Genomic DNA, 25,455 nt, shown 5'->3' on the forward strand with positions numbered 1-25,455 from the left:
TCTCTCTCTTTCTCTCTATCGTCTGACTGACTATATCTGTCTGACTATCGTCTGACTGTATCTGTATCATCTTTCTGTCTGACTGATCTATCATCTGACTGACTGTCAATCTATCGTCTGATTATCTATCTGTCTATCTATCTTTCTATCTATCTATATCTGTCTATCTATCAATATATATCTATCATCTGACTGACTTTCTATCTATCTATCTGTCTATCTATCTATCTATCTATCTATCTATATCTATCATCTGACTGACTGACTGTCAATCTATCGTCTGACTGACTATCTGTCTATCTTTCTATCTATCTATCTATCTATCTATCTATCTATCTATCTATCTATCTATCTATCATCTGACTACCTGTCTGACAATCAATATCTATCATCTGACTATCTTTCTATCTATCTATCTCTATCTATCTATCATCTGACTGACTGTCAATTTATCGTCTAACTGACTATCTATTTATCTATCTGTCTATCTATATCTATCTATCGTCAGTCTAGCTATTTATCTATATCTATCTATCGTCTGACTACCTTTCTGACAATCTATCGTCTGACTGACTATCTATCTATCTATCTATCTATCTATCTATCTATCTATCTATCTATCTATCTATCTATCTATCGTCTGACTGACTATCTGTTTATCTATCTATCATCTGAATGACTATCTTTCTATCTGTGTATCTATCTATCTATCATCTGACTGACTATCGATTGTCTGACTGACTCTTTCTGTCTGTCTGACTGTCTATCTATCTATCTATCTATCTATCTATCTATCTATCTATCGTCTGATTGACTATCTGTTTATCTATCTATCTGTGTATCTATCTATCATCTGACTGACTATCGATTGTCTGACTGACTCTTTCTGTCTATCTATCTATCTATCTATCTATCTATCTATCTATCTATCTATCTATCTATCTATCTATCTATCTATCTATCTATCTATCTATCTATCTATCTGTGTCGCCAAATATATAAATAGATAGTCAGTCAGACGATAGATAGATAGATGCGTGTGATATATCTGAACTACAAATTTACAAAACCAATTTAACATGTTGCCAGATTTCTGTATGAGAACGCATATCATTGGTGTTTAATATGGATATTGTGAATGTTTGCACAAGCAGCGCGTGTAGTGGAGCTGTCCAGAGCTGCGGTGCTGAAACGGTCTCGTCATGACGCAGACAGTTACGTCAACTATTTAACTATTACTGAACAGCCGTTCCCTTCTAATTAATTTAGTCTTACTTATAAGATATAGCCTTAACTTAGTATATATCTGCTAGTCTATTAGGCGAATGAGATATTGATTTGAGCAGATGTAGACCATACAGCGAGATTATAAAATCTAGCCCAGTTCTAGAACCTCCTCTATGAAGGTTTCACGAACATAAGAGCAGAATTGCCCGTGTAAACGTTCTAACAAAAGCTTTATTTCCAGCTCTATTCCTAAGCGTAATAATGGTCGTCGGCTATTTATAGAGAAGCATTCCCTTCCGCTTTCATGCGCAATTCACCCCGCCCGACTCCCCCGGGACCCGAGCATCCTACCCCAGGTAGAAATTGACGTCAGAGCGGTTCGTAATTTGACGTGTAAACATCCCTTCCCCTTCCACGACTCCCTCATTGGTGGCTCTCCATGCGCGTTCAATTACTCGCTCAGACTGCATCAGAATTAAGAGGAGAATATAACGTTTTCCAAGGAAGGCTTTCGGAGCTGGACTGATATTTCTTGTGTTTACATATTCTGTATTTATTTGTTAACTTATTTCTATTTAACTGTTTTGTATTCATCGTGATCATCCAGATCAAATTTAAGTGGTTGTAATTTATTTGAAATGGAAGAAAGATGTCGTCCAATGTTGCTGTGCAGTGTTCTTGCTCTGTTCTGTGCGCTGGTGTCCTCAGCTGTGGACAGACAGTATCTGAACGAATGGGCGGTGGAGATTCCAGGAGGAGCCCACAATGCACGATCCATCGCCGACGAGCTCGGATACGAGTTAGTCCGACAGGTAAGTCACACCAAACACTGTTTCTTTCAGGGTAAAACACTTACTTGCCTCACACACATCTGGCTCTACTTTGCATCAGTGTTGCATGCAATTGTGTCTTCCAATTATATTGTGTAGCTAATGCATTTATTCATAGCAACACTGTTGCTTTGCCAGATCATATTTGTTCTGTTCTTTCGATATGAATGAATGTGCATTAGAAAATGTGTTTATTCAGTTGCCAGATCATTTGCTTAACCATTAAACACTAAGGCATCTGCTGGGTGATGGCTGAATGTGCTTTGCAACTAGGATACTTGTTGTTATTATGTTTTATAATCTAAATAGTTGTCTGTCAGATCTAACATAAGAATTCATCTGATTTTTTTTTCCTTTAAGCATTTAATGCAATAATAGCAATAAAATACTTTTTACATTTGCTGTAATTCAGTTGTCACAGAATTAAAAATTCACCTGTTGTGTCATATAGTTCTCTTAGAAGAATGTTTTATACATGTAAAGAAACCCAAGTAAGCTGCTAGGCATTTTTAATAAGTCTATTTTTTTGTTAAGTAGCTTCAGGTCGACTAGACCAGACAGATGGGAACTGCGTCATTATGACCAGGCTTAATTTAGCTCCCAATATGAACCATTCTCTTCAGTCAATTCTGTCTTTCATTTGTCTGCAGATTGGGGCACTGGAAAACCATTATTTATTCAAGCGGCACAATCACCCTAGCAGGAACAAAAGAAGTGCGGATCATATCACCAAACGTCTGTCGGAAGATGACAGGGTACGAGGCTTTACGAAACCCCTTGCACTGCTTTCAATCTATGTACATGCTAGTAAAATGGCCATTTATTCAAAAACCCCTCTGAGACATCATAGGCTTATGTCATGTTTTTTTCAGGTTTGAATATTTTAATAGCATGATATTCCCAAAGAATAAATCATTCACAACAGTTAAGAGATGAAAAATAAATGGACTTTCAATCACCACTAAATGGTTCTGAATGGCACCTGTGGCTTCTCCTGTAGGTGTCTTGGGCCGAACAGCAGTATGAGAAGCGAAGGGCCAAACGTGCCCCACTGGGGACAGAATGCAGGGACTGCTCGGTGGACAAACTCTTCGACGACCCCATGTGGAACCAACAGTGGTATCTAGTGAGTCTCAATATCTTAATTGCTCTTTGTCAAAGGCGGTGTTTGGTTTTCTTTTGCTCTGTAACATTTTCAGGCATTGATTCCAGAGGGGTTTTTTCCCCATTCATTTTCCTCATTTTAAAGTTCTAAACCTTGAACCAACTGAAATGAATAAGCAAAAAAATATATTTGAAAGTCAGAAAAAAGGACAAAATTCCAAGACTCTGTACTTCTCTAAAAAGATAGTGTATATGATTTACTTTGAAATTATTTTCACTCAGAATTTGCTAGTAAATTTCACAAAGAATTACAAAGAAATGGCAAATATCAGTTGAATTTAATATTACATTTTGTTACAGCTTCGAAAAACATTTTTTTATGGTGTCCACTTCCTTTATGAGAGAATGAACGATTCATCCATTGTGAATAATGTAATTAAATCAGAAACAAGAAATATATTCACTACAAATCATTGATTATAAGTATTAAATGCCACTCACACACAGATTTTATATATATATATATATATATATATATATATATATATATATATATATATATATATATATATATATATACACTGAATATTAGTGCTGTCAAGTTTAGTCACGACATAATATCTAAAATAAAAGTATGTATATATGTGTGTATGTGTATATACTGTATATATATACACACCCCTATATCATATATTTGCAAACTTTTATGTTAGATGCAATTAATCACAATTAATCGACCTGACTGCACTAATATATATATATATATATATATATATATATATAGTCAAACCAAAATTTATTCAGACATCTTGAACATTTCATTCATTAATACAGTTTTTTCACTATAGTAAAAAAAAAAATGGTATTAAAATATGACAAGATCTCAGAGTTCAACTGTGTCAGAAAAAATGTATCTTGATTATGTCTGATAACACTTGAGCAAAACATGGTCAGGTCAAAGTGTCTGAATAATTTTTGGTTCCAAATTTTTATCAGTTTTACTGGTAGTCCACTGTATGAAGAATTTTGGGGTATAATATATCACAGTTTACTTTATTTTGCTATCCTCACTTACATAAATGAACTATAGTGTCCTGCACCCACTAGTAAAAAATATATCAAAAATATCAAAATGATCCAATATTTATAAATAGTTTGAGAACGTAGGAAAACTTTGCAGTGTTTCATAGGAGTGGGTGGCCAGTGCTAAGGTGTTTTCTCTAATTCTCCTTTCCATGGTAACAGCAACTTAGTCATTTGGTGTAAGATGAAATCACACTAACTTGTCTACTTGTGTTATATATCATTGCTTAGAAACCTCAGATCACAGTAGGTTTGGCTTAAAAGGCTCATGTGTTCTCAATAAAAAAAAACAATTTCCAATAGAAACGATGGACTTGTGTGCTCAAATGCGGAACCCATTAATATCAACAAACGGCTTTGTTGTAAAAGCCATTGTAACAATCCTCTCTGGTGTATTACATTTCCTGTCTGTAGGCCTTCATTACTGGGTCAGTCGTCCCTCTGGACTGGCGCACTATATGCGGTTGAAGCCCAGTGTTTTTAAGGTTTCAGAGCTCATAGTATGGCTAAGCAAAAATGAGATTGTAAAGGAGAACGCTCCTTAATCCCAAACAACAGATGAGCCAATCACACATTAGTACCAATTTACTGAAACACAATGGATTGATGGGTTTATCTTATGGAAGCCAAGCTCTTAATGCCAGAGAATGGCTTCCGTACAGTCACAGATGGGAATGGATTCAGCTGGCTCTAATATGGATCACAGCTCATGGTTTATATAGCAAGTCACTCTAATCAAATTGAAAACATCCATTTGCATTTCCGACTGAGGGATTAATTTTTTGGACAAACATTTTATTTTAAAACGCAATTTAGCGGTGGCATTAACTGGCAATGACCTTTTGTTCTTTTTTGCTTCAACAAGTTACTAAACCTCTTTATTCATGTGTCGAGCATGTTTGTGTGAGCTCTGCCACCTCTTAACCTAATTGCTCATGAAGTTCCTGCCCAGTTCTTATTTTAAACTGTGCCTGTCACTAAATTTAGCTCATTAACTGTTGTCAGCCTCTCCGTTTGTTCAGAATCAACTCATGAGACTAAAAAGCTGAAAGTGAATATTTGCAAAAACGGAGTATCTATTTACACTTAGTTCAAATAGCGTCCCTTGTTGGCATACGCTATTTACACTAGCTCCGCCCACCAATGTGTGTTTGGGCCACTCAAGTTTTAAAAAAGACGCACAGAATTCGATGTCTTCAGTGGTGCAGCAGTAGTGAGTAAGGTTCACAGTCCTGGCCTTTAACGTGATCGACACGGGCTCGAGTCCGCCTTTTGCCGAGCTCACATTTATTTTCAATAAAAGTAAAAATAATGTTCTAAAAGTGGAAATAAGCTGCGAAAAAGTGTTTAATAATATTAAAAGTGTTAATTTGGTAGGGTTAGTGGAAGGTGTAGGGAGGGTTTTAATTCTCCCAACAAGGCAGCATCCATTTTTTCATTGTAATAAATATAATCATTTACACTCTATGATATTATTGCATCCTGTTAATGTACAAAGATACTGAGATGCACATAGTACCTGCCAATATAAAGTATAGATAGCATCTAATTACTATTTACTTTTATTGCAAAGTAATACTGATACTTTTACGTGTTGTAAATAGAATCTATCGCTATTTTCACCTATAGTGTAAATAGCATAATGCTAAGAAAATGCTGCTATATTGTCACTTAGTGTAAATAGCATCTATTGCAAATAGCCGCTGCCTTGCAAAAATGAAATACATTGCATTTTAGTGAAAAGGGAAAGAGATGCATCTTATTGCGTTGTTCAAGTTCATGTTGTTGTATAATAGAGTGCAACTAAAATTCTCATTCATTTAATTTTTAACAGTAATGTATGAACCTTTCAAAACAGACCTACCATGAGCTCAGAGGTTATAAAGTGATGGTATAAGCTACTGTAGAAGCCACAACTTTGTGTGATTTTTAACTTCATTTTTACTATAAATAATCATACTGATAAACGTAAATTGTGCTCAGAAGTGACCTCTTACACCCATAAGTCATTGACATAGTTGTTTCTCTACTATATAGTTGAATTTATATTTTGAATTTATTTGAATTTTATTTTTTTATATATATATTTGAGTTTTTAGCTACATATATGTATATAAAAACTCAAATATAGAAAAAATTATATATATATATATATATATATATATATATATATATATACAATTCTATAATATTATGTTTATAATATTATATAGATGTATATTATGAACTGATTCAATTATGTATACGCTTCAAGAAATGCTTAGTTTATTAGCTAATAAACAGTAGTCTGTTTTTTTTTCAGTTTTTTTTTATTAAAATTAAAGTTCGTAATTCTTTGATTCATCTCAGAGGTTTTGGTTAGCTTCTAACTCTTTATTGCAGACTCTTTTGAAATCCCTGTAGAGAAAAATTAACAGGAGAAAATGCTTCAGAAACCAAGGCTGCTGAAAAGTGGGCGGTCGTCGTTGTGCTCCATTGGTCACTTTGAGCGATGATGCAGACAAGGCAGGTGGTTAAAAAGGGAAAGAAAGAATGACGTTCAATCTTAGGAGATGAAAGGGTAGATAGAAAAGAAGGTTATGGATTTATGGAGGAAAAAGGCAGCTCGGTGAAAGGATTGCATTTCACCAGAGAGGACTGCTGATAATTCAATTAAAGACATGACTCATATCATATCCTTTTTCTTCTCTGTACTGAGAACACTGTGTGGTTTTATTCATATTCTGTGTGGTACTGCATCTAACATTTTTAGATGTATCACTGCATTTGACTGCATCTCTTTAGAGGCAATGAGAGTTTATGCACCTGCCGATATATGAGACGCCAAGTAAAACTTCTTGACTCACTTAAAGGTGTTATAAAGGTATCAAATCAGTGACGTGGACATCAGCTGTGGGGTTTACAGCCCTCCTGAGGTTATGCTGGCTATGATTGTGCTATGTGGCAGAGGCGTCATGTGTGGTGGGTCGTCTCTTTCTCTCCCCCTTCCCCCTCCTGTCTTTCCAGAGTAAGACCTCAGCTATGAGTCATGCTTCATGGTAGTGTTACTGCAGCGTCTATGCATAATTTGTGAGCAGATCACAGACCCCTTTCTTCATCTCTGTCCTTTTTCCTTTCACTTTTATGCTTTGAGAAGCATTGAGACATAACTATAAACATCATAAAGCCTACATACATATACACTATAGTTGTGTTTTGGTTGCGAACAGCTATTTCTTGAATAAAGTGATTTTTTTTTTTTTTTTAGTGAGCGAATCAGTTTCATAAATTTCCATGCACTGATTTGTAAGTACTTTGTGAAGCAGTTAATAGCTCTTGCCAGCCAGAGTAATTCTAGGAAAATAGCCTAGGCTGTGTGGGACAAGCATACGGAGTGAATACGCCCCTTCTCTAATTGAGTAGGTGTTTTAGGTCTGCACAAATTGAACTAGATGTCTGCCTTGTGAGCAAACAGACTGGAACTTGTTGTTTGTCGATTAATGGATGAGGCATTGTTGAAGCTTGTAGTTAACTAGGCTATTTTTGTCCTTTTCTCCCCTTCTCTTTAGTTTAACAAGCCAGAAGTTATGGAAGCCCATTTCTGCCACATAAAAAATGCTTCAAAAATCAGTCAAAATTAGAGATGCTAAGTCATAATAATGAGATAAAATGTTTAAAATATGAGAAAATTATTTTTTCAAAAAGCTGAATTTCTTTGTCATAATTATGATATATTCCATAAGTATGACTCATAATTTTGACTTTTTATCTAATAATCACAAAATTTGGACATATGTCATAATGACATTTATGTCATAATAAATCATAATTTTTTTGTCTTATGTGGCAGAAATGGGCTCCCATGAGAAGTTGACAAAAGCAGGGAAAGTAACAGGTCTCCTTTGTCAGTGCTGCTTAAAACACTTTCTTGAGTCTCTTTCTTTGAGTCTCTGATTTAGATTTGTAGACACAACACTTTTTAGAGCAATACAAAGATTTTGAAAAAAATCTGCATGAATGATTCTCTGGTTCACTCAATGCTCAAATAAACATTAATTTGTGACCACTTTCTATATGATTTAAACTACAGAAAGAGCTGTATGAATCAATGAATTAATCTGAGTCATTTTGTTTAACAGAATCAAAGATTCAGTCAACTATAATGAATAAAATCATATTTATCCAATTAAAACAGCTATGCTAGTAATCAGATGGTAACCCCACTGTTAATACATATGACATAACTGAGGTTAGCTTCATTTTATATACTAGTAGACTCGCTGTATTTCCCAACTCTGCTCAGCAGCTCTCTGATATTTGATTATCGGTCAAAAAGAAAAAAATCCCATCATGGTCTAGTATGGACTGAAAATAGTCTCTACAAACCAAAAGGTCAGACTGGGTGATTACATCGCCAGCTTTCATTTTCAAGCAAACAGCTTTTGTTGGAAGGGTCAGTGGATGTGTCATACGAAGAGGCTTTTGTCTTTGTGAAGAGGTTGAGAGGACCTGAGAATGTTGAGTGGCACTCATGTATATGACGATGAAATACTCACATATTCCTCATCTTTCCTCATCCTCCCCTTCCAGCAAGACACCCGGACATCTTCATCCCTCCCCAAATTGGATCTACACGTGATCCCTGTCTGGAAGAAGGGCATCACGGGCAAAGGTGTGGTCATCACCGTGTTAGATGATGGCCTGGAGTGGAACCACACCGACATATACCCTAACTATGTAAGTGTGTCGTCATGGCATGCCTACTCGACTACCATCCGTAAACCTCTGCGCTGTTGTTTCCATGCCAACGCCTACCCCCTCAACTGTGCAGAGGATTATCCATAGTGACACCTACCACGACTAGAGCAAAGCCATTTGATGAGGACTTCCAGTATAGAAGGTCACAAAAAAAAATCTCACTCGCTCATTCAAAGCTATTTAAAAATTCAGTCTGAATGTGTTCCATTAACATAAGACTGCAGTGAGCCCAGCATCGCTTTTTTGCAATAGAGAAATCATAGGATAATATCAAACATCTGTCTCTTATTAGGATGTGAGTACATAGTAGCATCAGCTGTCACTCTGCTGTTGGCTTGTTTACAAACAGCACTCAACAAAAAGAAACCCTGGCAAGTGTGACCGCTTAATACAGACTCATGTGTTAGAGTCTTAATAGTGTGCAAATTTGTGCATAATACTTACTAATTTTTTTTAAAATAAATGTAAAAGAGTATGCATAATGCGTAAATATTGTCACATGAACTCATTAGGATTTCTACATTGAGCATTCAGTAATTTTTTCCAATTTTGCATAAAAATTAGTGCTGTCAAATTGATTCATCACAAATAATCGCATCTAACATAAACTTTTTTAAATATATATATATATATATATATATATATATATATATATATATATAATATATATATATGCTTTTATAAAATGGCTATCACACAATACAAATATTAAAGCCAAAAATATGTATCATTGCAACTTTCATTAAGTAAACTTTCAATAAAAGCCTTCCTTCCGCTCGAAAAAATAGTCCCTGACCGTGAACAGCAACAGAAGTTACATTATTACGCCATTAGCTGGCAGCAAAGACTGTCTTTATGAGTGTGTCAGTCAGTAGCGAAGACTTTTATATTGAAAAGACTGAATTGTTGTGAACACGGAACAAAACGCAACTGACAAATGCTTTGACTAGCGCTGTCAGTCATGGGAAAACCCCTTAACTGTTAAAAGGACAAGATAATACATCGGACATTTAAATAGATTTTTTATTATGAACATAGGACAGACCTGAAGGAAAACATTAAATCTGAATGATAAATCTGAATAAACTCGCTCACTCAAACTTTTTCTCAGAATACTCTTCTAAATAATACAGTAAGCATCAATGAACAATATCAACTGAGAACATACAGTTTACGTTGCTGAGAGTGGTTGCTAAGGGTGTTGTGTAGTGATACACAGAACCGTTGTGTAAAGTTGTCATAGCTGTGTTTTATTGTGAATAAAACACAGCTATTGACCAATCAGAATCAAGGACAGGAACTAACCATTTTATAATAAATAGTTAAATAAATATGTATATGTATAGAGAGAGAGAGAGAGAGAGAGAGAATACACACATATATTTACAAACGTTTATGTTAGATGTGATTAATTGATTTGACAGCACTAGTAAAAATGTTTCAATGCAGTTCAGTCTAATTAGAAATAGTAAGAGTAGTGTGCTACTATTCCAAACATAGATGTAATATCTCCCTTCCTATTAAGCCACATCTTTCTGCAACATACTGATACTATTACCTAGTTCTGGCATGAAACTCTGCGCCATGCAGGCTGACAGGTCTTTAACTTATTTGTTAACGATCACATCATTATCTACTTAGCACAGCTGATTGGTTGCCATTGCATTGCCAATGAGCTGCGTTCAGCATTTGAACAAATACTGGTAGTGTTGCTTTTAGCAGTATGCAGCCTACTTTCAGAACCCTCCTCCTTCCCCAGCTCCACCTGCTATGGGAGTTAAATCATGTATGTTACATGTGCAGCAGCATATCTTACATGCTCACAGCAATGTTTGTGAATGTATTGGCAATAGCTAGTCTTGGTACTTGCTCTGCAGCAGCAACAGCGTAGCAGATCCATTCCACCAAGACCAAATACATTAACATTGCCATATCCATTACCATGCCAATCTCCCGAGAGTCATCATGACAGTGTTAAAATTTGTGTATGCTAGGAAAAAAAATCTGCAACCATTCAAACCCTCATTTTCTGCTCTCCTCGATGTAGGATCCTGCTGCTAGCTATGATTTTAACGACAACGATCCTGATCCCTTCCCCAGATATGACTCCACCAATGAAAACAAGTGAGTGAATGAATCTCTATACTCTTTGATTTCTCCAGATGAATGAACTGAATATCTTACAGTTTTTCTCCATTGGTTTGGCTCATTTCTTGAAACAGAAATTACATTCTCAAAACTCTAAGATCATTTGGCAAAACAGTCTTTCAGTTCAGCACAACACTATAGCTCACTTGCAAAAGCTCATATCTCTCCCAAAACTGTTCACTTATGCTTCAAAACTAAATTCCTTTCCCATATAAAGAGAAATGGCAAAGATCCTTCTCAATTGCTTTGGCTCATTTCTTGAAACAGACCAGACATTCTCAACACTCTTGGTGCTTTTGCCAAAATAACGTGGATGGTTCGGCACAACACCATGGTTCACCTGCAAAAGCTCATACCTCTCCCAAAACAGTTCACTCATGTGACAAAACTAAATTTCCTTCTCATTTAAACAGTCAGTGCCCCCAAAATGCTTTGTCCCTTTGGCATTGTGTAAGCACTACAAGTCAAAAGAAGATGAGGAGCTTCTGTGTATTGTATGGGCCAAGACTGGGGATGTGAGTGGCCACACCATTCTCAGATATGGCAGCACACATCGTTATATTGCCCCCTCGCCTCCTTCGTTAGTCAAGTTCTAGTTTCAACTGACTGTCAATTGTTGTAATAAATTTATCAAATGTTCCAAGGATTCATATACGGTATTCATGGTATTATGTTCTTGACTAATTTTGACAATTGAACAGACAGTTGTGCATGTGATGACTTATACAATGAAATGACGCTGACACATTTTGGAGCGAACAACCATTAGACTGAGAATCAACAATCAGTTTAGATCAACAAGATCTATTCACTTGGAAATTGTGCTAAATGTAGGCTACCTGTACTCAATCATTTGCAAAGATGTACTGAGACATTGAGACATGTACTTAGACATTTGCAATTTGATGAAATGAATGAGAAAATCAATTCTGCTGTGAACGATTGCCAAGTGGTATGGAGGTTTGTCCATGTTGTTGTTGTTAATTTCTGTTTCAAGAAATGAGCCAAACCAATGGAGAAAAATGTAATTTCTGTTTCAAGAAATGAGCCAAACCAATGGAGAAAAACTGTAAGAGACCTTAGGATCATAACTGCTGATACACACTTGAAAAGCACAGATTTTCCAAAGTCTTTAGACTTTCAATTATGTTATGCATCACATATAGCGATAAGGAAACTGATAAGTGACTGGAAAATGTTACAAACCTCAGAATGGCATAGTAGTTTTCTGCCCTCTTTAAAGAGATTTGCAGATTTATTTAACATCATACTAAATCTGTTCAGGGAGAATTAGACCAGGCTGGCAATGCTTTCCATCTTTAAGCTGCTATGAAAGAGAACTGACAGTGTCAGTAGGTCTGATCTGAGAAGGTCTGTTCTCCATCAGGGAACGAGTGTAATCCATTCCAATGGTACACACATAACTTGAGCTGTCTTACATAAGAGGATCAGAATCCATGCACATCTACTACAATTTGTAATCAAAGTGCATATATGCATATGCATAATAAATGTATTATTTTTTTTTAAATAAATGATTTAATTAATCAAATTAATATATTAAATTAATATATATATATATATATATATATATATATATATATATATATATATATATATATATATATATATATATATATATATATATTATGTCTATAATATATTAAATAATATATTAAATATCTGTGCCAGAGGAAAGCTTAAATAAATGACAAAAATTACTGATGTGTGCAAATATATATATATAAAACTTAAACAATATATTACCAGTACTTTAAGTCATTTATATATAAATAATATGTGAAAAGCATAAATGGAAATAAGAGACACATGAAGCAAACATACACATATCTTCTAGTGTGTTTTTTGCTTCATATACACATGCAGATGACATCTTTGCAGTTTTGTTTTTCAGTGTCACATCATTAGTGCCTCAGGAAACATGTCAAATTGAAGTTGTTTACATTTGCCTACAGGTCAGGGAGCATATGCAATTGCAGTAATTGATGTGTTATTTAATAATTAATAGTGAAAAAGAAGCTTTCAAACAGAAAAATAAGTGGTCATGAAAATAGAAACACTCATTATTTTGTCTCCATGTGGTTGTGTCCATGCCAGTGAACCAATGAATGACTCATACTGTGCCAGCTATAGTTTTTTTTTTCTCACGCGCGCACACACACACACGCACACACACACACACACACACACACACACAAACAAACACTCATAATTATGCTCTTGAAAAGGCACACGCAAGCTCGCTCATTCTCTCGCTGCCCATGTCAACATATTCTTTTGTCAACTGTGCTCAAGGTGCTTTGCTATAATTGTCTGCACTGTGTAAAATGCATCAACAGGCTGATTGGTGTTTCGAATGATGGTTATTACGAAGGAATTACGAAGGCATATAATAATTAACCATTTTCAGGATCAAGCACAATTATAATCATTTTTGGCATATTACTCCCTGAAAAATATAATGTTATTCAACAGTCTAAATGGTCCTTTACACATTGTTAGACTAATTTTTGACATCAGTCATGAGTACTGTTTTCCACTGTAATTATTACATATATTATTGGTGATTGCAACCACCCAGAACACTAGCAACCACCTAGCAACCATCCAGAACACTAGCAACCATCTCAACCACCCAGAACACCATAGAAACCATCTAGCAACAATCTAGAACACCCTAGCAACCACCTAGCAACCACTCAGAACACTAGCAACCACCTAGCAACCACCCAGAACACTAGCAACCACCTAGCAACCATCCAGAACACTAGCAACCATCTCAACTACCCAGAACACCATAGAAACCACCTAGCAACAATCTAGAACACCCTAGCAACCACCTAGCAACCATCTAGCAACAATCAAAACACAGTAGCAATTATCTTGCAACCACACAGAACAAAATAACCATATAGTAACCACCCAGAACACCCTAGAAGCCACCTAGCAACCATCTAGAACACCCTAGCAACCAGCCAGTAAACCATAGCAACCACCTAGCAACCACCCAGAACACTAACAACCATCTAGCAACCACCAAAGCACAGTACCAATTATCCACCCAGAACACAATAACAAACATAGAGCAACCACCCAGAACACCCTAGCAATCACCTAGCAATCAACCAGAACACCCTAGCAACCAGCCAGAATACAAAACAACCATCTAGCAACCACCAAAGCACAGTAGCAATTATCTTGCAACTACCCAGAACACAATAACCATATAGTAACCACCCAGAGCACCCTAGCAACCAGTCAGAAAACCATAGCAACCATCCAGAACACTAACAACCATCTAACAACCACCAAAGCACAGTAGCAATTATCTTGCAACCACCCAGAACACAATAACAAGCATAGAGCAACCACCCAGAACACCCTAGCAACCACCTAGCAACCACCCAGAGCACTAGAATTAAACAGAACACCACCACCCAGAACCATCTAAACACCAAAGCACAATAGCAATTATCTTGCAACCACCCAGAACACACTAGAAACCACCTATCAACAATCCAGAACACCCTAGCAACCACCTAGCAACCATCCAGAACACTAGCAACCATCTAGCGACAGCCAAACACAGTAGCAATTATCTTGCAACCACCCAGAACACAATAACAACCATATAGCAACCACCCAGAACACCCTAGAAACCACCTAGCAACCAGCCAGAACACCCTAGCAACCACCTAGCAGCCATCCAGAATACTAAAGAGTGTAGTAATGCCCTAAAAACCACTAAGACTCTAGCAACAACATACCAGTCCCCTCAGTAACCATGTTTGCAAATCTGTGTTGGTCTACAAATTTAGATATATTGGGTTTTGAACATGCCAGCTATATTAAATTTGAATTGAACTGAATTGTAACCCTATTCTCTGTTGTATGCCCTCAGGCATGGTACTAGATGTGCTGGAGAGATTGCCATGCAAGCAGACAACAACAAATGTGGCGTCGGAGTGGCCTACAACTCCAAAGTGGGAGGTGTGTGTTGTCAAGCTGTGTTTGTTCACTTTTGGTATCTTTAGTTCTCTGGTTTTACCAGTCAGGTGTTTGTATCCAGCAACAATGAGATGATAGCATGATTACATAACAGCACTGACCCGTACAACAAGTCATACATGTTCATAATCCACCTGTCCATGTCCACTTGGACATATAAGCTTTAGTGAATCATAACATCAGCAGCACATTTAATCATCACCATTCAAACATTTGTGCAGTAGATTTTTTTGTCCTCTTCATGAAGGTCATCTTTTGTGCCTCCCACCTGCAGGAATACGAATGCTAGATGGAATCGTGACAGATGCCATTGAAGCCAGTTCTATCGGCTTTAACCCTGACCACGTGGACATCTACAGTGCTAGCTGGGGCCCTAATGATGACGGAAAGACCGTGGAGGGGCCCGGGCGTCTGGCTCAAAAAGCTTTTGAGTACGGAATCCAGAAGGTAAGAAGTGTGGGAATTGGACTGAATCGAAAGAGCACCCAAACCGAACACCCTAGCAACCACCCAGCTAATGCATTGTGCTTATGGCGTGTAACTCTTAACACAAACACATTATAATCTAATAATCTCAAAATAATTGTTTTTACTATAGGGGCGTGGTGGGAAGGGCTCCATTTTCGTCTGGGCATCCGGTAACGGTGGCCGTCAGGGCGACAACTGTGATTGTGATGGATACACAGACAGTCTGTACACAATCTCCATCAGCAGTGCGTCTCAGCAGGGTTTATCACCATGGTACGCTGAGAAATGCTCCTCTACGCTGGCCACAGCCTACAGCAGTGGAGACTACACGGACCAGAGAATAGTGAGTCTTCACTTCACATACGTATTCTTGCTCTTGTGGTCTCAATTTTTATATTGCTTTTGGTTTCCTTTGTATCATATATATATATATATATATATATATATATATATATATATATATATATATATATACACACACACACAATCTTTTATGTTGGATGCAATTAATCGATTTGACAGAACTAATAAAAATAGATTGTCTGACAGTTTGGGGTCTTTTTTGGTTGGTGCGTTTGCTTGTTCTGTATTGAGTTTGTTGTGTTGACATTTAATCTTTTATCTGGTTGTCTTACAGACTAGTGCCGATTTGCACAATGAATGCACAGAGACACACACTGGCACGTCTGCATCTGCCCCATTGGCTGCTGGAATATTTGCACTGGCTTTGGAGCAAAAGTATGTCAAACATCTTGTATTTTGTATGTTGTTTTACTTGTAGAATTTCATTGGTTTCACATTTGTTTTCCAAGTTAATTATTATTACATGAACAATTTGAATTGCATTTTTAAAATAATCTTAATGTCATGCATATTTATCAGTCATACTCAAAACAGTTAAGAAACAGGTATGATTTCTGCATTCAAAAAAACATGGCATAGGTTACACATTTTATTTTAATTAAATAATCATACTTTCAAAATGCAATTGTTTAAAATCAGCATAAGTCTGTTAATTTTGAAAACTATTAAATGTATTTAGTTAAAAAGTATGAATATGGTTAAAATATGGTTAGCCGTGGAGCAAGAAATATTTAGTTAGTTAAAATGTTTATTTTATATATATATATATATATATATATATATAAGGGGCATTTTTTTTTTACAAAAAAATGCCCGTTTCAGTTTTTGTCTCATATTTCCATCATATTGGTATAGTTATCACATGAGCAACAAGTGCAATATCACACGAGTGCAGTTTTTCTGTTCAGAATAAAATGAGTAAAAAAGTGATGCTGATTTTATACAATTCAATAAATAAGAAGTTAATATTGTGTTTTATATACAAAATTTTGCCAACGAAAATATAAAGACAAAGCAGAACTAATTTTATTTCTGAATCCACATTTTCAAAGTACCGCGAAAGTGATTTAAAAGCAGACGTCTGCTCTCTAATTGTTCTCACGGTACTTTGATGTCATACACCAATCAGTCTGTGCAGCGCCACTTCAATGAAGCCTAGTGATTCAATGGATTTACTTCACTCCTGAATTCATCAGCCATTTTAACTAATCGAATGAACGAATGACTTTATGACTTAATCACCACCTACTGGCAGTTTTATTTTCTTATTTAGAGTATAATTTCATTCAAATTAATTTCATATTTCCATAGTAATAAAAAAAAAACATTAAAGGTATAGTTCACCCAAAAATTAAAATTCATTCATCATTTACTTGCCCTCATGGTCCAAAAGTGTAATCAATTCTGTTGAATCAATAATATATTTCTTGCCGAAGCTACTTTTTGTAATGCCTATTTTATGCTTTACACAATAATGATTTTAAATGATCTTTTGGGTGTAATGTCTTAACCAAATTTGATGTGCGATTAATAGAGATGTGGATGTATTCTTTTGCTCTCCACCCTAGTCCTGATCTCACCTGGCGAGACCTCCAGCACTTGGTGGTTTGGACATCTGAGTTTGACCCCCTGGCCAATAACCCAGGCTGGAAAAGGAACGGAGCTGGATTGATGGTCAACAGTCGGTTTGGGTTTGGCCTCCTGAACGCCAAAGCTCTGGTGGACCTGGCTGATCCCAAGGTCTGGAAGCATGTTCCGGAGAAGAAACAGTGCATCGTCAGAGATGAGACATTCCAACCAAGGTACAGTTTGGTGAGATTGCTTCCAGATGTTAGCATCAGAAAATTCAGCTTTTTGCAGCAGAGACAAGGCAGTGTTGTTGCACCTCACGCATGGAAGACAAAGCCAGCCTGATCTCCTGCCATCTGCTAATAGCCACATTAATGCAATAGATCCAGTGTGTGTGTGTGTGTGTGTGTGTGTGTATGCATTTGTACCCATCTGTTTGTTCTTTACAACTGCTTTTGTAATTCCTGCGGAAGGATTTAATAGGAACGTATATTTTGGGAAATTAGAACTGGAATCCATTCCAGTTTTTACTAAATAAACAGAGCATTGTTTTTCCACCTACATTTACGTCATAAAAACTCTAGAGATTGTGAAGCTTTAGTGTTCATACAAAGCTTAGATAGAAAAACTGCACCTGAACAGATGTTTCATTTTCCTGGAACTAAATTTCCAGATGCCCGGATGTCCTAATGCAAATGTCATGACACACATTATAATGTTGTTTATAGAATGCCACGCAATCAAACACAGCACAAGCTGCCAGTTGTAAAGCACATGGCATTATTGGTATTTGCTACACCTTATCTAAAACACTAAGAGAGGGACACAAAATAGGCTCCCAGCTAGTGTATGTTCATCCATCCATCCATCCCCATCCATCCATCAATCCATCCAACCAACCATCTGCCCTTGTTTTAACATTTGGTGTGCATTATCACCATGGCTCTTGTTTGATGCAAATTCTGTGCCTTTCAATGTAATCTGCTGGGATTACAGTTCATATCGCTCATGCATATCTGTCTAGGGAACAGTGGGTAGAAAAATCCCTTCATTAATGTTCTAACTCTGTGATTGAAGCTGATAATAATAGGATGTTTTGGCATCTTTTTCTAAATTCTTTATACAAAAAAAAAAAGCTGGCTAGATAGAGACATGATACACAAAAATGAAGTAAAAAAGTATTTTTTTTTTTTTTATGTTTTTGAAGAAAGTATTATGCTCACCGAGACTGCATTGATTTGATTAAAACAAACGTAACATTGTGAAATATTGTTACAATTTAAAATACATTTTATTTTTAAAAATTATTTTAAAATGTAATTTATTTCTGTGATGGCAAAGCTGAATTTTTAGCATCATTAATCCAGACTTAAAGGTACGGAAGAGGATTAGGGCCAAGCAATAATAAAAAAATAAAACCATCTCGAGATTAAAGTTGTTAAATTTCGAGAAAAAACTTGTTAAATTTCGAGAAAAAAGTCGAGATAAAATGTTGAGAATAAACTTGTTAAATTATGAGAACAAATTTGTTAAATTACGAATTTGTTCTCATAATTTAATGACTTTTTCTCGTAATTTAACAACTTTTTTCTCGTAATTTAACGAGTTTATTCTCAAAATTTTATTTAGACTTTTTTCTCGAAATTTAATGAATTTATTCTCGTAATTTAACGACTTTTTTCTCATAACTTAACGACTTTATTCTCAACATTTTATCTCGACTTTTTTCTTGAAATTTAACGTGTTTTTTCTCGTAATTTAACAAGTTTATTCTCAACATTTTATCTCGACTTTTTTCTTGTAATTTAACAGTTTATTCTCAACATTTTATCTCAAATTTTTTCTCATAATTTACCGAGTTTTTTCTCATAATTTAATGACTTTATTCTCAACATTTTATCTCGACTTTTTTCTTGAAATTTAACAAGTTTTTTCTCGTAATTTAATGAGTTTATTTTCAACAATTTATTTAAAGTTTTTTCTCGAAATTTAATGAGTTTTTTCTCGTAATTTAATGAGTTTATTCTCAACATTTTATTTAGACTTTTTTCTCGAAATTTAATGAGTTTTTTCTCGTAATTTAATGAGTTTATTCTCAACATTTTATTTAGACTTTTTTCTTGAAATTTAACGAGTTTTTTCTCAAAATTTAACAACTTTAATCTCGAGATGGTTTTATTTTTTATTATTGCTTGGCCCTAATCCACTTCCGTATCAAGGTCACATGATCCTTCAGAAGTTATTTTAACATGCTGATTTGCTGCTCAAAAACATTTTCAAAAACAGCTGTGCTGTTAACTATGTGTACTTACTATATAGTTACAGTTAGGGTTTGCTTTAGGGTTAGTTAGTTGTAATTATGCATAATTTTCTGTTATTACTATGGTAAGTACATGTAGTAACGTGTAACGGCACTGTGGCACTGTAAAATAAAGTGTTACCAAAAATATTTAGTGCATACTGCACACTGTGTGGTAAGAAGTACACTAGTATTCCATTCCCAAAATAGCCTGTGTCTTTCCTGTGAATTTTGCCATTGCTAATACCATTCTTTGCCTGTCGAGCTACATTAATCACTATTTGCAAAAAAAAAAAAATGTGTTTAACTGCATTTACAAACACTTTTTTGTATACAGACCATTGAAGGCTGCAGGTGAGATATCCATCGAGATCCCCACTAAGGCCTGCGCAGGACAGGCGAATTCTGTCGTGTCCTTGGAGCATGTGCAGGTGGAGGTCAGCATTGAGTACACACGGAGAGGAGACCTCCACATCACGTTGACGTCTCCATCAGGTGAGACATATACAAACTTAAACACACTAGCATGTGCACATTTGGGAATGAGCACACTGATTGTTGGTTTTGTCCCATTAGGTACCACCACAGTCCTGCTGGCGGAGAGAGAGAGGGACACATCGTCCAATGGTTTCCGAAACTGGGCCTTCATGTCCGTGCACACCTGGGGAGAGAATCCCACCGGCACTTGGACCCTGAAGATTACTGATACGGTACATACCAGCATCTCTGCAAACAAATATCTAATGCACATGGAGCGCCTGATAATCACATTCCATCCCCCCTTCCCTCTCTCTTGCTAACAGTCAGGACGGATGGAGAATGAAGGTCAGATTCTTAGCTGGAAGTTGATTTTGCACGGGACATCTGAGAAGCCTGACCACATGCAGAAAGCAAGGGTGTACACGCCCTACAACGCTGTACAAAACGATCGCAGAGGCGTTGAACCAATGGAAGACATGATCAAGGTCAGAAAGAGAGCCAAACTTTAGAAGATTGTCGACTTGGAATTTAAGGTTCTATCTGACATTTTTGTCAAGATTGAGTTATTCACATTAATAACTTATTTACATTATGTGATGTTTTTAATGTGTTTAAGTTTTGAGAACAAAAAGGGTCTGACCATAAAGGAGTATGGGATGCAAAATCTTTGAAGCTCAATATCTCAAAACTGCTCAGAATGCAGATAGAGCCTTAAAATTCCAAGGTGGCGAGATGCCGAGAAGAATGTTTGTTGAAATTTACATTTCAATAATGTATTTACAATGTTTCTACGGTTGCAATACTAAATGTTACAATTCAAGCATTACGAGTAACTTGAGTTATGTAATCAGATTACTTTTTTAAAGTAACTAGTAAAGTAACAACAAAATATCTGAGCTACTTTTTCAAATAAGTAATGCAAGTTACTTTTTTTCCCATGTATTGACTGACACCTCTCCTGTCCCCGTATTGAGAGAAATTGTAAGTTCAGAGGTGTTGTGTGTGAACTTTTTTGATATTATTAAAAAAATAACAAGCAAGCCCAGCCCAGATGAGAAAAAATAAAGTGAAAGTAATGTAATAAAAAGTAACTAAGTAATGCAATTAGTTACTTTTTTAGGGAGTAATGCAATATTGTAATGCATTACTTTTAAAAGTAACTTTCCCCAAAACATCGAACTTCAAAAATTGCATTAATTGTGGATGCATGCTTTTGTTGTCTTATTTTTCTGTTATCTGATGGACCTGTTGGAAAGCAGTGGTATGCAATTCCAACAGTCTTATCTCTTCAATTTCCTATCTCTCTGAATAGCAGGAACCCCCAACTCCTGCTCACAAACCTGAAATTTCAAGTCCGGTGGATTCAGACTCACTCCCTTCCGCTGCCTCCATCAGTGTCCCAGAGGAAAATCCAGCCGTTGTTCCAGGCCCTTCCACCACCAGTCTGGCCCTGCTGCGTCTCCTCCAGTCGGCCTTCAACAGGCAGAGGGCGGCAGTTCCTCCGCACGTTCCTCCCAAGACCTTTCAGCGCGAGAGGATCCCACCGCAGAAGCTGTACCAAGCCCTCGACCAGCTGAACCGCTACAGGGGCTCCGAAAACGGCCTGTTCAGTGACTACAGTGACAACTTCTACAAGGCCCAACCTTACAGGCACAGAGACGACCGGCTGCTGCAGGCACTGTTTGACATGATCGGAGACGACCAGCAATGAGACCAGTAGAAGGACAGTAGGTAAAAGAAGCTGGATGCCCTGCTGAAAAGACCAGCTTAAGGCCCCGATATACTCACAGCGAGGTTCTTTTTCGTTCTTCTCTTTGGGGTAAAAAAAAGAAGCTCCTAAAAACTCAGCGCTTTACAAACTCCAAATGTTCGTTTTGGCCTGATTTTGTTTGAAAAGTTTGTTCTTTGATTTCACTTGAAGTATATCAGGGCCTTTAGGCTTTCCAGCAACATAGCCATGCTGTTCTCCAGAAAAAAACTGGATTGTGAAGGTTTTGTTTGTGAAGCAGCATGTTAAACTGGTCTTGGTATTAAAGTTGAGCAAGTTATGCAGCTGGTGAACCTGCCAAGCTAGTCTTTTCAGCAGGGCGACGAAGGGGCAAGATAGGAAGTAAGCTGGTACACAACTACAGGGGGATGAAATGAGATACAGAGAGAAATGTTGCATATTGTTCTCTTCCAGACAAGCTTGTTTTTATCTGCACATGTAGTTATCAAGTATAAGCATTCTACGGCCTGTGTCTGTCAGTGTGAGTGTTTGTATATCTGTGGTGAACAGCCAGCTGTATTTATCCCTCAGTTTTGAACCAGGTTGCTACGATATAAAACCAATGACAGGACCAATCATGGCATTTCTTGCCCTTTGCCCTCTTGATGATTTTTCTCATGTTGCCTTCACTGCCACCAAATTTTGCATGCTATGAAAACGTTTACATTTGGATGTCATGAGTATATTCTACTGTAAAGATGATGATTGTGAATTGTAAAGATTTGGGAAAATCTCATTCTTCACAGAATCAGTCCTTAAAGTCAACTTGAAATCAAATCTGACCCGATTTATTTTCTTAATGCACGTTCTTTGTCTCATTGTGCACGATTTGTGAGTGCGCACTATTCCAAATACATAAATGTTTGTCTTAATACTTTAACAAAATATAATGACTTGCTTTCCGCCTCTAAAACGGCTTACCTTTTTGACTGATGCCACAAATTTCTCTTTCTATTTTAATCTGTCCCTAGTTCTTTTCTGATGTAAAACACCCACTTTTCACATGTCAAATTGATAGCTAAAATGTATTTATTAAATACTGTTGTTTTTCTAGAGCAGGGTTTCCCAACCGTGGTTTGTGGACCTCTAGGGTGGTTAATGATGGAACTACAGGAAGTCTGTGAGATTGTGATAAAAATAGCAATACCAAATAAGAGGTGCACAAAGTAGCTTTTTTTCCTGAAATATATTTTACCCTTAAAGAAAATTATACTTAAGATGATATACACTAACTTTAATCTAAATTGAGTGGATGATTAAAACATCATAACCATTCAAAATTACTGTATTGTAGGGGATCAGTGTTTGTCTAAATTTCTGAAATTTGCTAAAAAGTCTAAATTTGCTCTTGGGCTATTATCGTTAACTAAAACTAAAAACATAAAAAATTTGCTACTTGAAAAAAAATACCGTTAACTGAAATAAAATTAAAACATTCTTTAGTTACTGTTAAGTTAAACTTAAAGTACTTAAATTAAATAAACTAAAATTAATAAATAAACATTTATAAAAACTATATAGACATATTTAAAAAAAAAAAAAACTAATAAAAATAACAAAATGCAAGTTTAGTTCACCCAAAAATGAAAAGAATACTTTTTGTGCCGCAAAAGAACAAAAATAACAATTTTATTCAACAATATCTAGCACTCGACACTGAACTAAACACTGCGTCATGAAACTCTGAAGCTTTACGAATCTTTTGTTTCGAATATCGAAATATGTTTTTAGTAGCTTTCTGGGTGTTTGAAACTTGCTCTCAATGGAGGCCTCAGTGAGCCATCAGATTTCATCAAAAATATCTTAATTTGTGTTCTGAAAATGAATGAAGGTCTTAGGTGTGTGGAACGACATGAGGGTGAGTAATTAATGACTGAATTTTCATTTTTGGGTGAACTAACTCTTTAAAGTGAAAACAGAAAAAATAAAAAAAAATCTAATACAATATTGCAAATTTAGAATATTACTTAAAATCTCAAGTACTTCCAGTAAACAATTGAGGTCATATAGATGGTTTAGCAGACAGAAACGGTTGTGAAACCTTGTTTTAGACTAAAAGACATCAGTAACACCTGGTTCCACTACTGAGTGTTTATAGATCACCGTAACACTCAGGATGACACCATTTACATACTTAGAGAACTATCATTCAGTAAACTGTACAGTAGCGAGGACATGTACCTGTGGGACACCTTGAAGCCTAAATTTATCTGCCCTTTTTTTTGCACAACTGTTACCATGTACCTCTCCCCTGCTCTATCTAGAAACATCTGCTTTAGAAATAATCTCTAAATAGTTCAATTATGGTTTTAGAGCTCATGACAAAAGTGAATTGTACAACCCAACAAATAAGTACGTATCAACTGGTTTTGTATTTAAAAATTCATAAAAACAAAGATAAAGTTTTATTTTTCTAAGAGTTCATAGTTTATGAGAGTACACAAAGTAATATCTATATAGAACCCTAATATATTAAATCACCTTTTACCTCATAAGCCTAAGTCGCAATTCCTACCTGTCTCTCATGAGTATATGTTGTTGTACAATTAGCCTGAATGTCTCTGGACTTATTTCCAATAAACTTTATCCAGCTGTTGTGATGATGCTCTGAAAGGGATTGTCTGTGATTTGCCTTTGTTAAACAGGCTTGAATGTTCCTGCTTTTTTCTATTTTCGCACAACCATATCCTTTTAAGTTAACTATGTCAACTTTTAAGTTGAATGCAAAAGTAACCACATTTCTGTTTTTATTTTTTTAAAGGTATAATCTGAAATTGCTGGAAATGCCAGTTTGTCAAGAAGAAATTATTTAATAAATGTTTGTCATGGTTCAGCACATAATTTTTATTATTTTATTTTTCAGAGTGAAGTCATTTGTCAAATGTACAATATATTTAAAAGGCCAGGTTTGATCTACTGATCCAATAGAATGTGTTAAGGTGACTACAGAAGTAGACCATTTACACTCACACACCTTGTAATTATTCAATGTGGTTAGTGTTTATACCAATTTAAGCTTCTGTCCAAAGTTGTTTACAAACTATATAGTTTAATGTATATCCATATGAAATGACTTTTATCATAATAAACTGAACAGTAACATTGCAATCAAACTTTTTGTTCAAATACCATATGATGCTTTTGTATGGATGCATGTTAAGAGCTTTCTTTCAATGACACATAGGCTACAGTATATTACACACATGCATGGAGAAAGAGAGTGAATACTTAGTTCGTTTCTTGCTACACTTCATTAATAATTCAAACACCTCTGGTTTGTGAGAGCTTTAACAGCTGTTCTTCAAGCATGTCCAAACATACCTCAATAAACTGTAAACTGGCAAATATAT

At 35.9% G+C, this 25,455-nt stretch overlaps 1 protein-coding gene across 2 annotated transcripts; it reads left to right on the forward strand.

Annotated features, from left to right (window-relative positions):
* Positions 1-1,590: 1,590 nt before the first annotated feature.
* pcsk1 (proprotein convertase subtilisin/kexin type 1) lies at positions 1,591-25,038 on the forward strand. Of its 2 annotated transcripts, none has more exons than XM_067375537.1 (14): positions 1,591-2,039; positions 2,708-2,812; positions 3,058-3,183; positions 8,814-8,960; positions 11,029-11,105; positions 15,052-15,140; positions 15,433-15,605; positions 15,757-15,969; positions 16,264-16,364; positions 17,558-17,791; positions 20,195-20,352; positions 20,434-20,567; positions 20,661-20,822; positions 21,650-25,038. In XM_067375537.1, exons 1-14 carry the CDS (start codon positions 1,866-1,868, stop codon positions 22,046-22,048), a joined length of 2,292 nt encoding a protein of 763 aa, XP_067231638.1. In that variant the 5' UTR covers positions 1,591-1,865; the 3' UTR covers positions 22,049-25,038. The 2 variants fall into 2 exon arrangements, with proteins under 2 accessions (XP_067231638.1, XP_067231639.1); XM_067375538.1 differs by having other exon boundaries at positions 21,653-25,038.
* Positions 25,039-25,455: the final 417 nt, after the last annotated feature.

Source organism: Chanodichthys erythropterus, chromosome 22 (assembly GCF_024489055.1).
Source record: "Chanodichthys erythropterus isolate Z2021 chromosome 22, ASM2448905v1, whole genome shotgun sequence".
Taxonomy (NCBI): domain Eukaryota; kingdom Metazoa; phylum Chordata; class Actinopteri; order Cypriniformes; family Xenocyprididae; genus Chanodichthys; species Chanodichthys erythropterus.